At 40.2% G+C, this 24629-nt stretch overlaps 1 protein-coding gene across 2 annotated transcripts in view; it reads left to right on the forward strand.

Annotated features, from left to right (window-relative positions):
- Window positions 1-13072, forward strand: part of LOC134866606 (guanine nucleotide exchange factor VAV3-like) — a 40381-nt gene extending 27309 nt beyond the window's left edge. The window contains exons 21-28 of one of the 2 annotated variants that reach the window (XM_063886840.1): window positions 287-352; window positions 600-634; window positions 785-901; window positions 4463-4550; window positions 5052-5181; window positions 10113-10166; window positions 11464-11612; window positions 12260-13072. In XM_063886840.1, coding sequence (XP_063742910.1) covers window positions 287-352; window positions 600-634; window positions 785-901; window positions 4463-4550; window positions 5052-5181; window positions 10113-10166; window positions 11464-11612; window positions 12260-12301 — 681 coding nt within the window. In that variant the 3' untranslated portion in view covers window positions 12302-13072. The remainder of the gene's footprint in view (window positions 1-286; window positions 353-599; window positions 635-784; window positions 902-4462; window positions 4551-5051; window positions 5182-10112; window positions 10167-11463; window positions 11613-12259) is intronic. The other variant, XM_063886841.1, reaches the window with a different exon arrangement.
- The last annotated feature ends 11557 nt before the right edge of the window (window positions 13073-24629 follow it).

Below are 24629 nucleotides of genomic sequence, written 5' to 3' on the forward strand. Positions count from 1 at the left end.
GTTCAACCAGAGAGTCTGTTTGGATATTCAAAGACCAGAATAAGATCCATTATTTAGTGTTAAACGAGGCTCTTGTTTTGATGCAGTACAAATCTAACTGCTGGCAGAGTTTGAACCATAATTAACTTGGGCTGCAAATTAGATGCACCGCTTGTTGTGTGCTAATTGCTGAGGATTTATTGAAGCTAGTGTGGGAGGGGAAGGGAGAAAAGGCAGCGAGAGGGAAAGAGAGGTGTAGTTGCTTCCAGACAAATATAATGCGATTAACAGCCAGTTGCCTTTGCAGGGAAAAATTCTGGCAACGAGCAAGATTGGCTTCTTTCCAAGTGATGCTGTGAGGCCATGCCCATGTGTAAGTGTGCATATTTTTCGTGATCAATAAGACACACTGAGTGTGATTACAATGCATTCAGTGGATAATGGCTACTATTGATGTCTTGCCGCTGAAATGTAAGGCTTTTCAATTGCACTTTTTCGCTCTAGAAGACTGATTTTAGCCATTAGATGTGGCTTGAATATCACATTACAACAAATGACCTGCACCTCTGTGTATTGACTCCATTAAAACACCAAATAACCACAATTCTTTTCAATGCCAGGTTCCAAAACCTGTCGATTACTCTGCCCAGCCCTGGTAAGTGATAAAAACAAATGACTGTAGATTGCTTGCAACAAACACAAGTCATTCCTACTCGAGTTTATCCATTGCATTGACTGTTTTCATCCTCATGTTTAGAATGATTTATTGCTTTGTAAGTGCAGTAGTTGTTTATGGGTGTTTCAGGTTTGCAGGGCCTATGGAGAGATACCAGGCAGAGGTGGAGCTTCTGGACCGAGGAAACAGCACCTATCTGATTCGACACAGGAGTAAAGAATGCACTGAATATGCCATCAGTATAAAGTAAGTGAGACGATGCCTTGTTTTCCATTATTTTCAATACTTAAGCTACAATTTACACTCACCTCAGTTTACCAAGAATGGTGAAATAAAAACAACACACGCAGTCTGCAGCAATCTTGTCGGCGAAAACACCTTAATGTTAGAGGCGAGAGGCAAGAATCATTCAAGCAAACCAGAAGCCCATATGCAAATAATGGCTCTGTACAACACTGGTGTGGTATCTGAAAACAAGCTGCTCATCAAATGTTTAAAGTGGATGTGCTGCACCAGAAGGAAGCCATGCTGTGTTCAGATCTGGCCAATGAAATACAAGAAGTTATGATGATCATATAATCATGAGAATGGAAAAAGGTTTGCCTGATCTGATGAATCACGCTTGATCCTTGAATGCAAATGATGGAGAGACAGAGTTAAGATTAGAGGATTTTTTTTATCCAAACTGCAACAAAACAGGGTTTTTTCTCACCCTTCTGTATCATCTAGTCATGAAGCAAAGAGGTTAGCACAAGTTTTGAGGAATCTGTCTCAGAGCTGCAGGAATAGAAGTAACCCAGTGTTATATTTCATCATATTCCGATCTTTAAACGTTAATAGATTATCCTTATTAACTTCAAGCCCATGACACAGTCAGGGCTTTGTCCTCATCATGGTAAGACTTCCATAACTAATCAAAACAAAATAATTGATGAATGGGATTTGTTATAGAAGTAGCAGGACAATGAGTCAGAACCGAGGCTACGCTCGAGTTTACTTTGTTAACTTTAGTTCATATGTGAGCTGACAAGATTAGTTGTTGCTAAAATCACATGAAGCCTGTAGCAGGACTTTGAATTTGCGATAACATGAGCTGAGTAAGAAAAATACCTATTGGTCAGGTCGGCATAGCAGTAGCTGTTTATGATCGTTTATGCTCTCCGTAGAGTTTTTAGGCATAGAGACCCCCTTGAAAAAGACAGTCCAAAAGATTTGTTTGTTATTTAAATTATTTTAAACCCAAGTGTATCTTGTATAAACAATGAATCGGCAATAGTTTGTGTTCACACATTGCTTTTACTGATTATTTTAGCACTTGAAAAATTATTTTCAGTGACAAATTTTCCCAGATAATTCGCAGACATTGCACTTGCAAGTTTTTATTGGAATTATTTAGTACAGAAGAAAATAGTCGCAATGAAAACTGGTGCAAATAAGGATCTGTTCCTGGAAAGACTAGTTGCTGTTGTCATCTTTAGAGACTCAGAGCATCAAACAAACTGTGCCACAACTTTATTACAGGTAGATTCTTCCTGTGTTAGGGCATCAGGGTTCAATAGGTACATCATACCTTAACATTAATTGTAGTTTACCCTGAACGTCTGCTCAGTCCACACATCTCAGATAAATGCAGCATTGGGAAAGCTGTGGAACTGATCATTTCTACCATCTACATATTGTCTGTCTACTCTGCTCAGACACATTTTCAAGGAGAGCCTGATAGCTTTGCATCATACTTTTTGCCAATCTTTGGCTATCAGTCTATGAAATGTATTTCAAAAGACGGCTAGAAACGCACTTGAATTGTAGATAAAACTTTGAGTCCCTTTAGGCTTTAAAATGGCTGCTTTATCTGCCAGTTGAATGTGTCGGTGAGCTTCTTTTGAAATGCAACACTGGCCATTTAACTGGTGAATATCTTTAAAGCTACATCAAAGCTTGTTCAGTCTTATAAAAAGGAGGGGAGAATTGAGACCTCCTGACATGACATGACGGCTCTCCGAGATTATAACGATTGAGGGTGCACTCTGAAATTGTGTTTGGATGTTAGGACTATTTAGACAGTGACACACCATTCCAGCCCATTTGGTTTTGGTGGACTCATACCGTCTTTCATTCAAAGCTTTGATGTACAGGGCCAGTCTCTGAACACTCCAATCCTAATTGCCTGTCTCACTGCTTAAGATCATTATCAGGATGGCCATTTGAGATAATGGAGCTTTTATACAGAGAACTGCTACTAATCAACTGGAACTGTCTAGTGTCAAACACTACAGCCTGTGTGTGTGTGTGTGTGTGTGTGTGTGTGTGTGTGTGTGTGTGTGTGTGTGTGTGTGTGTGTGCGTGTGTGTGCGTGTGTGTGTGCAGCCTTGGGAGCCTATAGGAGGAAGGAAAGACTCACCAAACAGGGCTCATTTGTCTCCCTGTGTCACGCACCGTATAACTCAACACACATCAATAATGTATTACTGGCTGTATATTCATAATGTATCGGTGAATTTGCAACATGATCACATTCTTCTCATACATACACTGCATTGGGAGATTTAAGATGTGGATCCATCTCTGGTGTAACATGCACATCACCATGTGGGTGACATGCGATGTGCAGCCCTGTGCCTGCAATTGGCTTGACAGCACATTCCCAGTGGCGCCGTACAGTTTGCATGTTCAGAGACGTGTGTATGTATTTCCAAGGTCGGACCACACTGCGGTTTTAAAGAGTAGGTAGCCTAAGATATGATCCTCACAAGACATGTCATTATTTCATTATGTTATTATTGCCCCCATATACATTACTGTATGTTTTAAGGTATTGTTTGTGACATTTTCTTATCTTGGGTAAAGAGATCACATCCACAAGGTGCTTTAATAAAACAATCACATGAAAGAGAACACAGAAAGGTAAAGAAAAATAAGAAGAAAATCCACAGCGGATTAATCATTGCTTGACAGGGAATAGTAGGAAAGCTAAAGGTGTAATTTATAATAATATTACTGTCAGAGCCCTGTCAGTGTGTATGTTGTGTGTATGGCTCATTCACAAGGCTGTCTGATACACTGATATGGAAGAAAAAAGGATTATTGTTACGCATTACATCTTTGATTTCACTGCGATCAGACAAAATGTTGAAATTTCCAAAGTATTTTCCAGGGGTAAAATGTTTCCGCATAGCCATATTTCAAATGTAGTAACATTTTCATATATCCAGGATTGGAACTAGGGTTTGCAACATGAATTAAGTATATATTTGTGTCATTATTTTCCTTTTGTAGGGAATTTTTTTAGTTAACAATCTGCTTTCAAAAGATAATTAGATTGTAACAATCGTTTTTATTGGTTCAAATACTATTTAAGGGAAAACAACGGAAGAAAGTATTTTAATCATGTTTTTTTTTGTGGCAATTACTTCAAATGTTTAGCTCTTAATGCCTCCAAACTGATTTTTAATCCAACAGTCGTAGAAAGAAACCCCATGTATGTAATAACCACTCACAAGTCATGTCCCCTTTAAGGCATTATCTGGAATAAAGAGCCACCAGCAGACACTGGTATACAGTATTAATTCATCTTACGTTGTATCTCTCTGCTGCTTCTATTACTATCTAATGTGAGCGAATTTGATCTGATTTTGACGGCAGGGAAAACCCAAGGTGTTCTTGTCAAACAAAGTTGCCTAGCTCTGCTCAGCATGGCAGCCGACAGTCAGCTGAGACAGACCTTCGTGATGGTTCGCCACAGAGACTGGATTGATGTGGAAGCATGTATAGTTGATTAGCAGCCCATGTCTTATTCATCCTCCACAGGTTCAACGATAAAGTCAAGCACATTAAGATTCTGACTAAGGATGGCTGCTTCTACATCGCTGAGAGCCGGCTGTTCAAGACTGTGCTGGTAAAGGTTTTAACTTTGTATGGATATTTGTGCCCTATAAACTACTGAAGCATTAATGAGTATAATCATTTTGACATTACATTGCTTTCGCAGCACTCCCTTGAGATAAACCCCAAGCATGCAAGAGAAAGGTTTACTTTTGTTTTGCACAAAGATATAATATGTCTACTTGTGGTTTAATTCTACATTTGTGTGTGCACTTGCAAAGCTACATGGACATATTGTTAGCAACTGCCTCTGGTATTGTATCTCAGTAGCTAATATTAGCTAGTTTCCAGTATTTGCACTTACACTGGGTAGATAAAAAGAAATGTTGCGGTTGGTTTCCCTACTCATAAACACCTCCTCTGTACTGCCAGCTGTTTTACTATTAAGATCAAACAAGCAGTTACTTCCTTACCAACCTACACACCCTTGTCTTTGCATTTATTTCTATACATTTGCGCACAATAGCTTCTTTAGTAAGAGTTTGTTTTGTTATGTTGTGCTTGTTTGACACAGGACTTGGTGGAATACTACAAGCAGTACTCACTAAAGGAGGGTTTCAGCAGTCTTGACACCACTCTGCAGGTCCCCTATAGGGAGATGTCCAATGGAAACATGCCAAAGACCATTACCAAGGCTGGCAGTGGTGAGTGTGCTTCAAAACAATCCAGATACCCTCTGTGAGACTCCCTGACACAGGGAAAGGTTACCAGATAAGATCTGATCTTGATCCAGGTTACAGTTGAAAGTAATTCCACGCATTTGTTTGGAGAACTGTAGAGCTGGGTTTACAGTTCAGATGAAGTAAGATGACTGAGTTTGCTCTCAGAGGTAGACCAACTTGAAAGTCTTTCCCTGAGGCAGTTTTTAGAAACTGATATTTCCCAGGTCATTAAATATAAACAACAAAACAGCTGAAATCAGTATTTTACTTGCTGTATTTCTTACTACAGACCAGCTAATGTACGGTATGATCTTACTTATAAGAACTATGGAAAGATGTCCCACCTAACATTATGAAACTATAATGACAAAAAGCATTTGTCTAGCTGTCAGAGACTTAGGTTAAACGTGTGTCTTAATACCTGAGGCAGTCCCATCTGGGATATTTGAGACATGCTAGAAATATTTAACAGAGTTTAATGAGCTAACAGGATTCCCAAGGGGATAGCGCTGGTGGAAAGAAAGCAGCAGTTTTTCTTGGGAGACATGCCTCTTAAGTTTTGCTTGATTGAGCCTCAACCATTTTCATATAAGGTATGGGTTTGGGTTATGAGGCTATCCATGCTATGTGACTGACCCCGTCGCTTTCAAAGAAGATGTTATATAGAATTATTGTTAAACTCAAATATGAGAAGCTTTCACAGTGTATGATTGAAGCATGCAGCCACGATAACATTGCTAAAGTACCGGTTACTTTGTGCTGAATAGGTCAGTCTTGACCGTGAGAGGTAAAGGAGCATCTCTGATTTCAAACTGCAGGTTTCAACTGACATGAGTAAATACACACTCAAGCTTAAATTCAACAAGACCGGTCCCTGCGTGATTACTGGCCCCCGGAGACAGATGCACATGCTCATTCACTCTGAGGAGGCATGTGAAGGAGAAAGGTCCTGAGGAAGAGGAAGAATAGAGAAAGAGGCAGGTTAGCAATGGAGAGTGTGAGAGGGCGACAGAGTGGACAGAGTGAAATTGACAGAAGTAGGGGAAAAAGCGAGATAGGTTGAAAGGTAGGGGAGCAGGAAGAGGTGTAAGGAAGAAAGATAGGGGAAAGGAAGGGACAAGTTTAGGGTTGAGTGAGAAAAAACATTGATGTTAGAAAATGAAAGAGTGAGCTTAATGACAAGGGGAGGGATAGAGAGTGTAAAGAAAAGAACGGAGGTAAAAAGACAAAGAGCACGATTAGGAAAGAGTCATCTGGAGGCTTTTGTAGTGGAGTTAATAAACATTGAAACTAACTAAACTCTTTTTGCACTACTTGCAGTGGAGTCAGCTAGCCGTGTTTTGCACCTCTAAAGCTTAACACATAGTTTTCATGTATTTAGACCAAAGTGTAAAAACAGCATTTCATGGGATTTTTTGTTCCATAATTATTTCTCAGCTACATTACGAGACTCCAGCAAGTTGTTGTGCTTGGCCAAGGATCCAACACCTGACTCTTGTGGTATATTTATCTTACAGACAATAAGATGTTGAACCATTTCTGGCTGCCGAACTGTACACATCACATTACAAGCCAGACCACCGCCCAATCAGATCCAATGTATTCCTTGTGATTTTGCATCTTGATATTAACCTTTTTTTCAGTATGAAGAAAATACAGATGTCATTCTAATAGCAAGTGTAAATTATGTAAACAAAGACACAGTACGGAGAAGGCAGGGGGGGGAAAGATAGAGGAATAGACAAAGACAAAGAAGGGAGTAGGAGAGACAGTGAGTGGAATAAGGAGCCGTGGCAGCTCACCAGGCTTGGCAGGGAGGTCCCAGTTAGGGCCCAATGCCCCCAGGCAAGCACCAGGAGCCTGCTCCTCCAAACGTCACGCTCCACACGCTGCTCGGCTCCGAGATGGCTTCACAATTTTCCTGACAGGACATGACATTTCACTTGGGCTGGCAGCGGAGGAAACTGTGTGACATCCGCCTGCTGACACACACCTGGGGGACACCCCTGGTCCAACTGAGGCACTGCGCCTGTTTCCACAAAACTGGGAAAAGTTTGCAAATAGGATCTGATGTAAAAGAGCAGAAAGCAGCTGGAGGTAAACTGTCTCAACTTAAAGAGAGATGTACGCGTAAACAACCACAGTCGCTGCAGCAGAGGTAAGCAGGCGACGCTGGAACAAAGTCAGAGTTGGCCTTTTGTGTCTGTTCGGATGTAAAATTCTGCTACATCCTTGTCCCTCTGCCTCCTTTGGCAGCGCCGCTCTCCCAGCGCATCACGCTTCAAAGCAGCTCTGCAAGAGGTGTGTTTGTGCCTCGCTGCCAATCAACGCGCTTCCTTCTGTGTGAACGCCTTGACAGACCTGGCATTGCCTCAGTGCATTCTGGGATAGATTATTGTTGCCTTAAGTCGTCCACCCCCATAGATAGACTTAGTGTGGGCACCACGTACTCTGTCTGGTAAACAGCCTCCATGGAAAGACAGATGTCATTCCAAAAACAAAAAGCACACACAAAATGGTTTGAATCTTAAAACAGACATACTCAGAGCGAACGCAAGGCTGAGCAAACAATCACAAGATGCAGAACCACCGAAAAAAGGCATCAGAATTCTGGAGTCATTTGTTTAGAGGAATCCCAGCCAGCAACTTTAATTAAGTCTGACTGAGTGCTTTGTGTGTGTGTGTGTGTGTGTGTGTGTGTGTGTGTGTGTGTGTGTGTGTGTGTGTGTGTGTGATGTGATGGATGGGAAACAATTTAAAAATCATCAGTGTTTTAAAGATTCACAATTTTGTGATCTTAAAAAAATGTGAATAATCTTCAGAATTGAATAAAGAAATAGGGAACATATTATTGGATGCCTGGTTTGAAAAGATGAAACTGCATCAGTTTAATGAATACTTTTTTTTGCATTGCGTCTTTATACAGTATATACAGCACGAAGTACTCAGATCTTTTGCTTATGTTTGAGTAAATAAAAGTTGTGGTACCACAGTGTAGAAACACTCTGTTACATGTCTTTGTTGTATTCAAAATTCTCCATAAGTAAAAGTAAAAAAAGTTAAATATTAGCATTAAAAAGTTTTTATAGCACAAAAGTTTTAAATGGTAAACATTTTATTATATTCATTGATTCTTTATGTGTTCATCACTTTATTTGTTACACTGGTAAAGGTGGGACTTATTTCTTTTGGCATAATTCCTGCCGTGTAGCTTTTGAGTCTCCTTGAGGGATCAATTTGTTTTTATATTAACATTTCTTAGTACATTATGAAACATTATTTGTTCATCACGAATTACATTATAAAATCAAATTCTAACAGCAACTAAATCAAATAAATAAATGTAATGGATTAAAGAGTACAGTATTAGCCACTGAATTGTAGTATAAGTATCAGGAAATGGAAATACTCAGTACTACTTCCGTACAGTACCTAAGTTAGACGCTTGGGGATTGTCAACCACTGTGTATATGTATATATATATACTTGTTTGTTTATACTCTGTGCAGGTATCTTGTCGTGTGTGTGCACTATGGTCAGACAAACAGTTGACATCTATTGGCCTGCATTTACTAATCCCTGTGGGCAGAGGAAGGAGTCATGTAACCATATTTTTGTGATGACAGCAGGCGGGTTCTCTGAGTGTGAGGGGCTGCTGGCTCAGATGGGATTTCATATGGGAGCAGAAGTCTTTGGCTCTGCGGTGTAGATGTTCTTGTCATTATGCCGTGCTGTGCCCAGACGTATACTTACCCCTATACTGTTGCTCTGGCTCGCCTGGTCTGAGGCTTAAAAGGTTCTTATTGCTGTGTTATACAGTATGACTTGCGGAAGATTAGAAGCTACAGTATGAATCCAGTTCAATAAGCTGTTACAACAGCTTCGACTCTTGTTGGGAACTGCAGGGATTTGCTTCAATTGAGCCACGGGCATCAGTGAAGTCAGCCGCTGCTGTTGGGTATTAAGTGGGCGTTCACAATGAAAGCAGCCATGATGTTAACCTAACACAAATAGGCTGCCTTGGTTGGGTCATGTTGCTTCAAGTGCCAGTGGAATGATTTCAAACTACAATCCAGGAACGCCAGTTAAAGTGACCTTTAAAGGCTTATCAAAGCCAAAACACTGCATAGAGGTTTGTTATAGTCTGAAGCAAGGTTTTACATCTCTCAACCACAATTGTTTTACTGGTCAACATAATCATTGTGAAGAAATGTGCTCTTCAAATTTGATTGGCCAGTGAAGCCTACTGTGCTGGTTCGACTTATTCTAGACAACCCTGTGTGCTCTTTTTTATAGGACCTCAGCATTGGCCTCATGCAAAGAATTTAGAAGGCTTTATTCTTCCATATAGGGTCGGTCCTTGGACACAGTATTTCAGATCCTCCGAAAGGTGTTGGAAGGGCCTGAGATCTTCCACACCAAACTTTGGAAAACCATTGTTTTACAGACCTGGCTTTGTGCAGGGGGGCATTGTCATGTAGAAACAGGAAAGGGCCCTCTAAAACGGTTACCACGGAGTTTGAAGCAATAACACCTAACTTTAATAACAACTAAGGGGGGCATAGCCCAAATAGTTATGATAACTGCCCAAGACCAAAGTAAGATACTTCTGGATATACCCTTAAGTTAAGGATCTATTTTTGCCACTCAATAACCACCTTCAATTGGACAGTATTTTCTGAAAATAATGTGTGTGTGGTGACTGAAGCTCTAACTGTTTTGCCCTTCACTCTCCGACGCGTCCTTGATTTATTCTTGTTTTTGACTTTGCCAACTTTTCCTCTATCTCCCTCTGTTTTTACCCTGCTTCATACCCTCTTTCTGTCAAACTTGTGTTAACTTTGCCTATGTTCTCTCTTTGCTCCCACTACGGCCTGAATCCCCCTCCCATCACTCGCTCCGTTTCTCTGTAGTTCCTCTTGGCGGCTGCAGCTTTGTTCCTCCCTCCTCCTCGCCTTTCTGGTCAGGTACAGGAACATCTTTTCTACTCTCTTCGTCTCTCACTTGCTGTATGCCCACATTTCCAGGTTTCCAAAGACAAACTGTCTTGTTTTTCCTGCCTCTGTTAAATAATGTATTCTAATGATGCCACTTTTACGTCATTTTCCAACCCTAACAAGTCATCATTTGGGAAAAAAACATTCACGTCAGCTTCCTGTAACTCTGAATAGGAAACAGTGCGAATTTCTGACAGCTCTGATATCTCTGGTGAAAATAACTGCAGAATTATCAACAACACAGTGGCAAGGAAATGCAAAGCCACCAATGCTAGCATTTACATCTGACCCAAATACTATCAATTTAGATCATTAAAAGGGAAGAAATACAGTCTTTTGGTACACATAATAAAGGTCTAAGATTACTCTGCCTTTGTGTGCATGTGCATGAATTGTATATGCGTGCATGTATGTTTGGGCTTAAGCTTCTGTTTTGGCATAATGTGCCTGTGTGTGCATGAGGGAGTAAATGTATTCCTTTCATCCAGCACATTTTCCCATTTGTGTCCCCTGAATTTTTATAGATAAGGTAAACAAACCTGTGCACACCTGCGTCACAAGTGAAATGAGCCCTGACCTGCATGCGTAGGAAAAACCTTGTATAACCTGATAAATGCTCCTTTTAGAAAACTTTATTGATATAAAGACATCAACATGATAACCGATGACCTGTCATCTCTACTGTTAGTGTTGCAACCAAGCAACAGGTAGCTGTATATATTTCTCCCTCATCTTTATGGCCTTGCTTTTACATGTACCCTTAGTTTACCTCAGGAACAGGAGTCAAGGCTCTTTGCTGCATTGTGTTACAAGATATCAACAATGATTTTACTGCGGATAATACCTGTGTTTTCATACCATTGAAAACCTTCAACAAAACAACTAGGGAATATAAACATATGCCCCTGTATATGAAAGGTAGAGAAACTGAGTTTTGTTGAACTTGTTGCCCTGTGATTGTCCATGGAGCCATGGAGTTTTAAGTGCTTAGTTTCTTTTTTGCAGTGGACCTTGGGTTTACATTTTCCTTGTCAAAGTTTTATCAAAATGTAATAATAAGATCAGTTTGAGGTGATTATTAAAGTTAGCAAGCAAACATTCTTGCCCTTACAAATGCTCCCAAGTGAATCTACGAGTATCCATACTTTTTCATTAGATACTGAGTAAAGTGCCAAAGAAAAGGAAGTTATTTTCCATTTTTAGTCCAATGGCTGCTCTATGAACTTAAATAAAAGATGTGTCTCGATAATCCGACTCTTCCGATCAGTGTTTTCCCCCAGGGTTGTCAGTATTGCAGTGGCACGCTATGACTTCAGCTCCAGAGACACGCGGGAGCTTTCCCTGCAGCAGGGGGACATCATCAAGATCTACACCAAGATGTCCAATGGGTGGTGGAAGGGAGAGGTCGACGGCAGGGTAAGTCTCCTGTAGGAGGTTATTACTGAAATGAGTCATTATGGCAGACTTCATCCTTACCCTGGGCTCTTCAAATACAGTGGTCACTCTAGTAACACTTTTTTACACATGTATTCTTCATGGTAATACAGTATTGTTACACATCCATTTGATAACACAGTGCAGTATGACAGTATAATGTTCTGCTCTAGTTAATTTGAATACAAATGATCAATGATTACCATCTCTTCAAGCTTAAAAGGAGTAAAACATTGTTGGTAAAAGCAGATTTCCTGTGGTGTTATTTTTGTGAGGTTTAAAGTCTCAGTGTGTCTGATAGTAAGTATACTCCAAATATTTGCGATTAAACCAATTAAAGCAATTTTTTTCCCAATACAAAGGCTTGATATCTGAGTGTCTGCATGGAGGGTGGTTTGATCTTGACAGGGAGGGAAGGTGTAGTGTAGAAATCTCTGTACGTGTGTGCATTATGCAGAAATGTGAAAGCTGGGACAAGAGTAAGAATTGGAGGTGACAAGGACTACAATGTGGGGAAAATTCACCATTCGAAAACTAATGGGAATATTCAAAACGTACATGATAAATGTTTATCCTGTCAATTTTATGTGCCATTGACTGAATCTTCTCCTGTTATTTTGCCTTTTTAGATGGGCTGGTTCCCGTACACCTACGTGGAAGAGGAGGACTGACTGAGCTCAGTGTACACTCAAAGTCGACCTCCTCTTGTGAGCGCCATGCTGCTCAGCCACTCTCTGTGCCCTGCGAGTAAGATCTATTTGATAAAAATCCCAGAGACTGAAACTGAAGAGGACGCGGTGATGCCCTCAAAAACGTTCTCTTGCCCTCTGACAGACTCTCACACAGAGCAGATGTCAAATCACAGATTCCAGGAGTGTCACGCCATATCTCGCCTCTCTGCGGCCCTGTCTGTCCCCCGGTCCCACTGGGAAGTGCATGTGCTGTACCCAGATAACCCTCACTCCCCCTTTCCTGTTCACCTTGTCTTATTATTGATGACTACATTGGCTGGTGTGAGACTTACCTTCACTGTCATCATGCTTTAATACCAGGAAGGCTCAGTCACCCACCTGGAACACAGAGCCTGCTGACAGCGTACGGCGCAGGTACCGCAACAAATTGAAATGCAGGAAGTGAGGAGGTTGACTGCTGTTGGAACAATAAAACCCTCTTGGCTGTTCAGATGTTTGTGTTCAACTTTCTGTCTGACTTTTTAAAGTGAAAATCACTGGACTGATTTAACCTACTGTATGTGATATTTATATAGTTTTGCTGAGTTTTGATTTGACACTGTTTGATGAAGGATTGCTCCGTTATGCACATGTGGTGTTATTGCAATCTTAAATCTTGTGAGGCCAGATGTGATTTGGTCATATCATTGCAGGATAATGTTGTACAAAGTTATGGAATCCACCACTGATAAAATTATGTCTCCATGCTTCGATTCCTTGTCTGCTATCATTTCTTTTAAAACATTTTTTACTCAACTTTAATTAGCACCTCGATAAAACATTAGATTCGACCTGCAAGAACGTCCAGCCACCGAGACAAAATCAAACGTTCGGAAAAAGTACTGATTTTTTTGTCAATAGCAGTCTGCTTAGTGAAGCTCATCCACATGCTGGTCGTCTTCACCAGGGTCTTGACCTGACAGCAGTTCTTCGTTATAACTGACTTAATTCGGCAGACACTCACTTCTGATGGCACTTTGGTGATAGAATCGGAGGATGAAACCCTCTTTATTTGTCACATACATGCACACAGCAGAACACACACAGTGAAATTGGTCCTCTGCATTTAACCCATCCTAGTACTAGGAGCAGTGGGCAGCTATTGTGCAGCGCCCGGGGAGCAATGGGGAGGGGGGGTTGGAGGTGTCCGGTGCCTTGCTCAAGGGCACCACAGCAGGGCCCAGGAGGTGAACTGGGACCTCTCCAAGTAGCAGTTCACTTTCCATCGGAGGGTTTCATCCTCCGATTCTGGTGCTCTAATCAATGGATACTTGTGTGTTTTTCCAAAAAAAGCACATCAGTAACCCTGGTCTTATCAATAAAGAGCCTCATATTTGTATTTTCTGAAGATAAAACAACACGTTTAGAGTTTATCTTGACCAGCCCGGGGTACATCTGTGGAGTAACCCGGCTACTTAAACAGCATGTTAAGCCACACCTGTCAGGTGGATTGATATTCATGGCAAAGGAGTTGTGATCAAACACATTTTTTATTAAATGTATGTCCAAAGTGAGAGAGTGAGAGAGTTTTTTTGTGTATAGAAAAGTAATATACGTGGATTTTTCCATTTTAAGTGGGAGCAAAATGAGAGGTGGAAATATTTTGTATTCCTTATCTCAACTGGTGTGTTTCGCTAGAACTCTTTTCCCTCAAAGAATGAAAAATAAAAAGTCGCATGCAAATGAGAAGCTTTGTAAGAATGGAACAAAAGAAAGAAGATGAATCAGCAGCTGCAATGGAGAAGCTGCAGGTGTACATGTTTACCTGTCTGTTCACCTGTCTTTCTGTTCACCTGTCTGTCTGAAGCGGCTGGTCTGTCTTCGGCCACAAGGGGGCAGAGTAAGGGATAGATGTTAACGTGTTTAAGTGACGTAAATCAAACACACCAAAGTTACCGGAACAGGTGCATACTGGTTCTACTAAAAAGTTTCAAAATGGATCTTTAGGTGATGTCAGCTTTAATTGAGGAGCTTGTACCTTCAATTAGATTTGTTAGTAAAGCAATATCCCGCTACAACGTCACACACTCATTCCACCCCAAAATGTTTGAAAACGTTAAGGAGTGTGTGAGACATGAGGACTGAGTGGACTGCTTGGAACAACTTTATTGTAAAGAGGTTGATCCTGGAGCAGATTGGGAGGACTTCACGGAGCAAAAGACTGACGGAAGCCCTTCAAACAGGTGAGTCCAACATAATGAAAGTTGTAACACACTGTTTTTGCTGTATGGTCTAATATGCTGTTATTGTGGCTGCAGCCCTTGCGGTTTGTATTGTTCTTGCAAGTTGTTTCTGTCTGGGTGATGTTTTATTCTGCTGTTATCTCTATTAGAAGTGTCTGGCTTAATGTATGTGGCTTTATGATGTGTGGCACCCGCGGCGGTGTGGCCTATACTTGGCTCTATTCATTCATTCATTCATTCATTCATTCATTCATTCATTCATTCATTCATTCATTCATTCATTCATCCATTCATTCGGTCATTTAGTTTTGGGTCATATGTGTTGTCTTGTTTTGTCCTCTTTTCGGATTTACTTCTTGCTTGTAGAAAGGTGCGTAATGATAATCAATTGTGTGCCCAGGCTGCAGAGTGTCATCTATGGATAAGGATTATATCGGTTGGGCCTTAGCTCTGGTGTGCTCTGGTCTACGTGACAAGTTTATGCAATCTAATTTGTAGCCTTCGTGTTTTATTAATTTCATTCGTTCTTGCATATTATGTCATCATCATATAGGCTTACATTTTTTCTTTACTGTGCCTGCTAGAGTGCATGTGTATCCCACTTTATTACTTTTCCCAAAATACTTCTTACACAAGTAGACCAACCTTAAAGTGAACGTGATTTGTACTTCAGTAAAATATTAATTTACTATTTCCTTTCAATGAGTTAAAATAACCGGCTGCTGGCTGTAGTTTAATGGACAGATACAGTGTGGTTCATCTACGCCAGAAAGGACAGTTTCATCTGGCCACATGGGTCTAAGTTAACATTGTGAACCATCAAAATAGAAGAAAAAACACACTTTTATAATATTCCACTTTGTTTCTTTTGAATGGCACTATAGAGTCATGTTTTATGCTATTTGAAATCATCAAAGTAAAGTAAAATGCACAAAAGGAATTACAAGGCCAAGTATGTCTTAATGTATATGTGTGTGGGTGTGTGAAGTGCATTGTGTTATTACATGTAGGCCTATATACTTGACTGCAGGCTGCTTCATCTTTATTAATTCATTTTAAAAACAGTGAACAGATTTTGTGTTTACCCCAACTATTTGGTTTCTCTCAGGAATGAATGATTGAAGGGTGATGTAACAGCTGTTCACTGTAGAGCAAGGTAGCACAAAGGCGTTAAAGCAAGACTGTTTCCCTTCAAACGTTAACAACCCGCTAACCATGAATGTGACATCAATATTTAATAAAAGCATACCCTTTGGAATTGTGCTTTTGACATTTGAGAGGCTATTTCATCTTTTAGACAAATTTAACATTCCGAGAGCAAAAGCTTTGTAGTTTCATCACAAATCATAGCTGTGTCTTACAGAGTTGGATGTGCCGTTGAGAACTTGTAAAGCTCAAATAATGGCTAAATAAAACGGAACAGAGAAGGAAAACACTGGAAACACGTGTGGTGTGGGAACATGGTAGCTCTGTGAATGTTTTCTGTCTAAATTTGCCTCACTGAAATTGGATAAGACACTGCAGGACCTCTCATTTCCATGTGACATTGAACTGCAACATTTTAAGTTACAGCAAATAGCTAGGCTGTAGAAGTTCAAATCTGCCAGATATTTTTAAGCAATTATGATTAAGTTTCTCTCGGAGTGACATGTATTTTTATTTGTCTGAAGTTCACCTGCATGTGGAACTAAAGAATACTCTAGGTTTGGTGTGATTCGAACTTGTAACATTTGTCCTGTATATGCAAGAAATGTCCATTGCTCCTGAAGAGTAAATCAGCTCTTAGCAATAATAAGCATTCAAACTTACTTTGTTTAATCTCAATCCATTAATGTGTGGTATAAAGTATATCATGGTTAGCGTCATTGCCTTCAACAATTATTATTTATATTGAAATGTATAATACGTAGTTGGGATAGAGTTTTCAATCATTCGGGCTTTCCTAACCCTTACTGTACCAGCTAGTTATTGGCAATTTATGTCTACTACAACCATATTTCTGAAATGGTTCTTGGCACATTTTCCTGCATTGTCTGATCCTCTAAATCTATTTTCTAGGGCTGCCCTCGACTAAAGATTGTTGTTGTCGACTAATAGTCGTCAATTGAGGTGATTAGTTGACTAATTGTGTCACATATATGATTATGATTTATGAGTGTGCAAACAAGCAGAGAGCACACACACTGAGCATTTAGTTCTAGTTTCTATCATTCATATCTGAATATAACAACCCAATAAATGGATACAGCGAATATTTTTTTCATCGACTAACCATTAGTCAACTAATTGGGGGCAGCCCTACTATTTTCATTACACTGCTTTTAGACGTCTGTTTGTTTTAATCATTGTTATTAATCTATTGCATTTACTATTTTATGTTTTTAAGGAAACATAGAAATGCACTTAATACAGGATTGCATTTATACACCAGCGTCTCACCATATCAGTATTCTTGTATTGTAAACACTCCCACAGGCTTACTTTCCCTCACTGCTCTGCAGCCTCTCTAATGACCAAACTCAGCAGAGGGAGGGCTCTGCTGCACTAACAGTAACCCTCCTGTCACAAAGAGGCAGAAAGAATGGCTCCCCTAATACTCTTCCTCCCCTTAATCTGCCTGTTCCTGTCTTAGCGAAAGAGATGAAAGGCGACGACAGAGAAGTTGGACGGCAGCCAGAGAGAGAGAGTAATGGGTGTACAAGGTTGCATGGAGTAGATAAAGTGCAGTGAGGAAAAATATATTGTGTAAGGGTATGTGTGAATCTGAGAGTGAGACAAAAGGCATACACAGAGAAGAGTGAGGAAGCCATGCATCATCTTCATCTGTCTGAGTGATCTCCTTAACCCCCAGGTTTTGCCAGTCAGCCCCTCTGGATCTCTATATGGGGGTTAAACAGGGATTTAGCACAAGCTGAAGCTGCCCTCAAATACGGTGAGCACTCACTTCCTCTCAAAAGGGCTCGCCTCTCCAAAAGACTTTATCTGTAAGATTTATATTCAACTGCTGACTGTGACCATCTACCCACCTCACCAAATCATAAAATCACAACTATAGAATGTTTCTGTATTCAGACAAGGTACATAAAAACCTGTCTTGAATCAAAAGAGGAATTTAGAAAAATGATATCCAGTGTTCCAAAACCCACAGAAGCTGTTGTAGATCATACTTAGGATTTAATGGCCATATAAAGCCATTAAATCAAGATGTTACTTGATGAAGGGTAACTTAATTAAGCACTCCTATAATAAACCATTAATTGTACCAATAAAAAAAAAGATATAAGAGATTATGCAACACAGGGAACACTACAGGCGCAATTTTGTTACTGTAAAGAGATGTGGCAGCAATTCTATGACACCATACCCATAACCTATACCTCCCTATCTAAGCTTAGTCAAAAGTACACAACTGTTAACATTTGTGCCACTTAGTAAAATATATCCACATCTGCTACACGATAGCCATAAGACTTGGAATCTGAAAACGTTAGACAACATTTCCTTTGCCAGTATCATCACTTCAAAAGGTTCTGTTTTTGCTGATTTGCTTTTCTTGCTACCTCTCTGGTAATTTTTTTTAAAAGTTAATGTTGGGAAAATACTGTACTCTTTCAAGGACAGAGGTGCATATGATAACAAAGGCCCATGTGTATAACAGTGAATATCACAGGACGTATGATAACCAAGAAGAGAAGAAGCATGATGATGGCATATGATAGCTATTGGACAATGAGTAACACAATGATTCAGCTTCTACGGAGATTATTGGTAATTTCTGACGTGGGCCTCAGCTAATCTGAACTAAACATTTGTATACTGCTTTGAACCGGTATTCCTCCATCTGTGAAACACCTTCTCTTATAAGCATGTGAAGGGAGATTTAGTGTATCATATGCTCTGTATGTGATGACTACTTCCATTTTTGCAAGGATAATGCATACATGTATCCTGTTTTGAAACTCAAGCTGAAGCAATAAGCTAAAATGATGAACACTTCCTGTTTAAAAATCATTATTTTAGCATGCTCAAATTAGCATTCCACTCATAGCACTGCTGTACAACAGAAAACGTCCATGAGCTTCAAGAGAGGTTGTAGACACTTATACCATCTATATTTTATTAAATAATAATGTTCAGAAATTAAGATGAGTTCATCCAGAGAAAGAAGGAATAAGGAAGGCAAGGTAAGGACAAGACCACCCTCCTCTCTCCTTGCCTGGATAGTGTTGCTAAGTCGCTGTGAGGACTCCATCAGTGCTACCCGGCAATTAAGATCTCACAGATCAAAGCGGACTAAATGAGCTAATCCTCAGAGAACTCTGCTCTCTTTTCCTCCGTCTATCTCCCTCTTTCCCTCTCTATCTCTCCCTTACCCTGGCAACTTCCTCTTGACTCATTGCTTCATGTGCTGACTGCGCTTTGATCCTTGACAGCGGTAGGTCTCCTTAATGTAAAATGGTGAATAAATGTGTATTAATGGTTAACACTTTCATATCCTTAATGCCAATTTGCAGTCTGGAGAGCATGTTTTCAAAGGTTTTAAGACATAATTGGTGATCACAAATCTTTAGCTACTCTATCTGATACCCACATGCAGCGTAGCCGAGCGCACAAGCCTAACACCAACTCATGAGGAAATACTTATTTCACAACACTTGATAACAAGTAATATACTTTATGACTGCATTAAAACATATGGCGCTACAAGCCCCTTCTGGGTATGGTGATTGGAACCAGCGCCGGCTTGAAAACGACTGACTGCTCTGAGGTCAATAGTTGTTCAAAGGAGCGTGACAGCGCTAGCTGCTTAGCAGCTCGGCCATTATCATAGAAAAAGCAGAGCATCTGCCTGTGACTCCTGAGGACAGGTTTAACGAGGTGGCGCTGCTCAGTATGGGGCTTTTTGGCAGGGCCTGTCTGTCTCTCCCCCTCCTGCTCCTTTTCTCTCCCACCTTGGTCTCCCCCTTTTTTTCCAATCCCTTCCTCTAGGTCTGCCAAACAGGGATGTTTGTGTTAACTGCTGCCTCTTTCCATCAGGGAACCATTGTTTCATGGCGGCTTTCGATCTCCCTCCTTTGCATGCATTTCTCCCCACTGTAACTTGAATTTCTTTGTTTTTGTGTGCCAGTTGTATGCCTCCAAACTACCTCCTCTTTGTCCCTGTCAGTGTCTCTGACTATCTTTCTGTGTGTCTGTTTTTCTCTCGCCGCTTTTTTGTACCAGTATCTCTTTGTTTAGGGATTTTCTGCCACCAGCACCACCTGTGCCTCTTTTTCTTCCAAACCACAAGACAACACTTAGCTTTAATTAACCGATACCTCTGGCAACCCTGTGTGTGAAACAAATACTTTTTTTACTATAATTTAACAGTAAACGTCTTTTGTACATTCTGACAATGAGACTCAGGCGATTTCGACTTCTTCAATTCGGATTTATTTGAAGTCATAAGGTCACATGACATTGAATTTATTAGAAAAAAAAGAGTTTTTAATAAAAGAAATCCTGTATTTTAATAACAATATTCAAGCACTAACATAAAGAGAGGTGTGTCCCACTAATAAATTGATGTTGTGTCTAATTGAGCATGTTATTATTTATGTGTCAACTTTCAGATTGTGCCGGTCACAGTGTCAGAATCAGCAGCTGTCAGTTCTCTGCACACAGCTTGTTTTTATCTCCCCAGCACATCCATGATTAGATGCTGCTCTGTGGGCACAAGAGAACCTGCAGGCTCTATTTTCAAGAACCCAGCAGCGCAGCTACATCGCAGTCAGGTGCACCTTTCCAAATGTGTCAGGAACGTGCCAAAACACACCTTTGGTAATCTCTTGGTGCGGCTATGGCACACTTGGGTGGGAAGGTGGGATTAAAGATAAAGATGTTCTAATATTGGGTGCGTAACTGAGGGTGTGACATTCACATCTCCTTTATACGTTCACTTTAATCACAGAGCTCTTCCTGTCATGACACACTGATGGTTTGGGAATCCTTTGAAGAGTTTTCCTCAGAGGAAACTAATTGTTCTCTGTTTTAATTGTGACTGATTTGCAGCAATAATTGTATACAGCTTTTTAATATTTTTAAGATCTGTATTTCTGCCGCAACTCTTATAAAGGTTACTCTTTTTCAGGGGGCAATACTCTCTATGAAAACTGAGGTCTGACCTTTTTCGCGATTAGATATATGTGTGTAAAGTGCAGCATACTGACATGCATCAAAATACCTTAACCCATTGTTATCTATGTGTGTAAGACTGCACAAAGGAGGTATCCTGACCTTTCTCACTGTCAGGTGATGGTGGGATAACCAAGTCAACAACAGGGTACACATCATTGTCCTATTTCATAGCTTTGATGCATTTCTACTATGTAGAAGCAGAAATTGTGTCAAGTTTCCTCCACTAATCAGTGCATTCTGTCAGCTGTACCTTGACAACTTCCTCTGTAGTGTTTGCTGTGTGTTACGGTAGCAAGTTGACTCGTGTCATCCTGCAGTCACACAGGTCAGGATGCAGCCATTGTGCTGCTTGCATAGATAACAATAGGTGCTGGTAGACTGATGCGATGTGTGTTGCCTTCTACAAAATAATGCCTTCCTCAGCTTTTGTATTTTTGCATCTTTTAATCAAGTCCTTTTTTTTAATTGTAGCTTTAACTTAGTGTATTTGTGAATTTTCTGAATCAAAATGCAAATTAGAAACGAGCCAAAACTTCGGAGTGCAATTCTCAGGCAAATTTACGTCTGGTTCCTACCCTAGGAATGATAATTAAAATCAATCAATAGTTAAAATAGGCCCACTATGGACTCATCCTGTAGAGAAATTGAATTTGAATGTTTGTTTGCAATGAAACAGGTGATAGTGTTTTATAATTATACTGCTATTGTATGTTATTTTTGTTTTCCCAGATGCAACCTAGGGACCAACACAGACCCCAAATCTCTCTCAGCACGTGAACAAATAAGGATAAACCGTTTTCTTTCAAGCTCCAGGAACTCCAGAGCAGACTGAGAATGGTATCTTTTATTTATGGACGGCGTCGGTGTGATACATAAATAATTTCTGCAACAGGGTATCGGGGGCTTGCAGTGCCAATCCCAGTCGTGGCTGATTTGCAATTTAGGTGTGGCACTGAAGGCCAGTTGTGCTGGATTTGGCATTGAGAAAAAATAGACAAGAGCTGTGATCGTGTGTGACACTGAATAGGATTACCATCTGTAGCCGAAGAGCCGATTGCTGCCCTGGATTGTATTAAAATGAGGGGACATCAGATTGGTTTGTAGTCGTGACAAGAAAGCAGATTTTGTTTATAGCTTGAGCACAGTGCTTCTAAAGTAGTCCTGCACATATGCATTTAAGATAGAGATTTTAATTAAAAATGTTGTTGCAATAGTTCAACTGCCATACACACTACACAACGCTTTTAGTATAAGTGCTCAGCGATACAAGGATGGTTTTAATTATAAAATATGTGACTTGTACCTTTTTTTATTGTGTGAACAAATCTTTCTTGGGGTTATGGATGGAGGCAGATTGGAAGCATTGCATCCTGTTTAGTCTTTCCCATGAACTCTGAAAGGGCAGTAGGGAGAAAGTATTTCCATTATGTTCCAGCAGAGGCAGCTTTACTTTCTTTGTTCTGTCTATTGATTCTAGTGTACTGTGGCTCTGTGTGCCAAGCCAGCGAACCACCCACCAGCTGTCCTTGCGGTGTCAGCGATGTGAATAGGAGTTTGATAAAGTCACAGATGGCATGCTGCTCCCACTCCTCCATAACTGCCATTCCTGATGTGTTGCTACATAAACGGAGCCAATACAATTCCTACCGCTGGAGCTGAAAATTGATTGGGATAGAGAGGGTTGAAGGTCCTATGGATGTTGGTGGGATGGTGTGTCTGTTTTGTACACATCAAAGCACACAAGGTTCTTCTTCGCATGTGTGTGTTTCAGGCAGTCGCATATGATGTTGAACCTATTCTCTGCACAAAAGCATAATCTTTGACCTTTTTTAAATTACATTTTAATAACAATGGTAACGTAAAACATGTATGTAAGTGGAATTATACCCTGCACTGACTTCTCTCCTTCTCACTAGCCCATCTTTTTTATGTAAACTTTGAAATCTCCCAGGGGATAAAATCAGTTGCTGATGTGTACAACTGAGTGACGCTGAAATGCATTGGCAGGCTTGGTCACATAGGCACATGAAGGACAAAAATTGCAGAAAACACAATTAATTTGAATATAATTGCTAATATCAATCAATTCAATCTCATGCAGGGACAATGTTTATCTGGGCAATTTCTTTTTGCATCATATTTGTTCTAATAATCAATACTAATCAGGCTGACTGTTAACGTTAGTATGAATCCAGAGCTGGAGAGGAAGCATCTGAGGCATATTTGGTGTGTTGATCTATCCGCTTTTATTAAACCCTCCATTTTCTTCACTTTTATTTGGTTATTCCCATCATTGTGCAAAAATACAGCTATTTTTTTTCAAATGGTGGAATTCTTTTGCAACTTTTCTGAAGAAACAAACTAACTCACTAGAAGAATAAATAAGGTAACTATAGTGCTGCTGCTCAAAGGAAGAGAAGGTCTTTGTGAGAACTGATATTCTTCGTATAGAGCCATGTCTATCCTTGCACAGGGGTCAAAGACTCTCAGGTTGTTAGAAGCACAATACTTTACACTTGTGGACAGCATAAGGACCTGCAACCTCTGGTTTAGATATTGAGATGTACATCACATTGCACAAGCAACACAAATCTGTGAATGGTTTGAAAAAATGCGCGATCATTTAAATTGTTTGCTGTTAGAAAAATTATGCTTTATGTGCTTGACTAATATGTGTTTTGAGTTCTACTGCTGGGCATTTCAAAGACTGTCATTGATGATCTGACAATGGATCTTTGAAATCGAGTGCTCCAGACATGTTGCTGACCCTCTTCTTTCCTAGATACTGAATACCCCTTGTCTTATATTATGTAACTTCTCTTGGAGCCACCAGTGCTGACAGTGGCAGAATACAAGGACTCCTCATGTCTAAACATGTCCTCCTTATACCCTTCCCGAGTCTTAGAAGTGAATGGAGGAAGGACAAGGCGTTGCTGTGACACAGAGCATTAGAGAACAATAGAGCAAGCAACATCATTAGGTCTTTGTGCACTGAATTCTGTCCCCTGATAACTGAAATCGTACTAAAAATGATTATCCTAAAATGTCCCCCTGCTGCCACATGTAGGTTTGAATATGAACGGTTTGATGAGCTATTACAAAATAAATGCATACACAATTTGGAGTTGCAACAACTTGTTCTGTCTCTAAATCTGGTGTGGAAGACAAGGGAGTTGCTTTAAAAATCCCCATACCAAATACCCCAGCAGTTAGTGGGCCAGGTAGAGAGTTATAGCGTTCATTTTCCCTCAGTGGCTATGAATGTTGGTATTGGCAGTGGGTTGCACTTGCTCTCAAGGTGCAGTAATGGTCTCAGTCCAGTTGTTCATCAACCTTTTGTGCCATAATTTGCATTAAAGTGCTAGAGACTTTGGTTTAACCTTAAAACTTTTCGTGCTAATGGCTACATACAGCCCAAAGCCAGGAGCAAGTGTCGTAAAACACCAATTTTATTGCACTAACATGTCATAATGGTAATTGTCTTTCACACACACTCTGGCACTTAAACACTGCTCTAAAGCTTAGTTTCCTCCTACGGTCACCACAAACCGCCTCAAGAGGGCCACTTCACATTCTGCAGAGCCAGTTTAGAGACAGAAACCTTGAACAATATTATCAAATCACAGAAGGCGATATAATTATAATGCTTGATTGATATGATGCTGTTACTGTATTTGGGGTATAGTTATTTTTCAATTTATAGTCACATCCACAAGCTTGAAAGTGCAATTGACCTTTGGCTAAGCTCTCGTCCCCCTTTGTAATCATTGTTAAACTTAACAAGCTACAATGACAACCAACAAAAATTAAACATTGTAGCTGTTGGTAATTCTTAAAAACAATGGGTCTTCGATTTCAGGCAGGTGGGCATTAGCAGGCTGCAATTACAACACTTGCTGTTGATCTGT

The sequence above is a fragment of the Eleginops maclovinus genome, chromosome 6 (assembly GCF_036324505.1).
Source record: "Eleginops maclovinus isolate JMC-PN-2008 ecotype Puerto Natales chromosome 6, JC_Emac_rtc_rv5, whole genome shotgun sequence".
Taxonomy (NCBI): domain Eukaryota; kingdom Metazoa; phylum Chordata; class Actinopteri; order Perciformes; family Eleginopidae; genus Eleginops; species Eleginops maclovinus.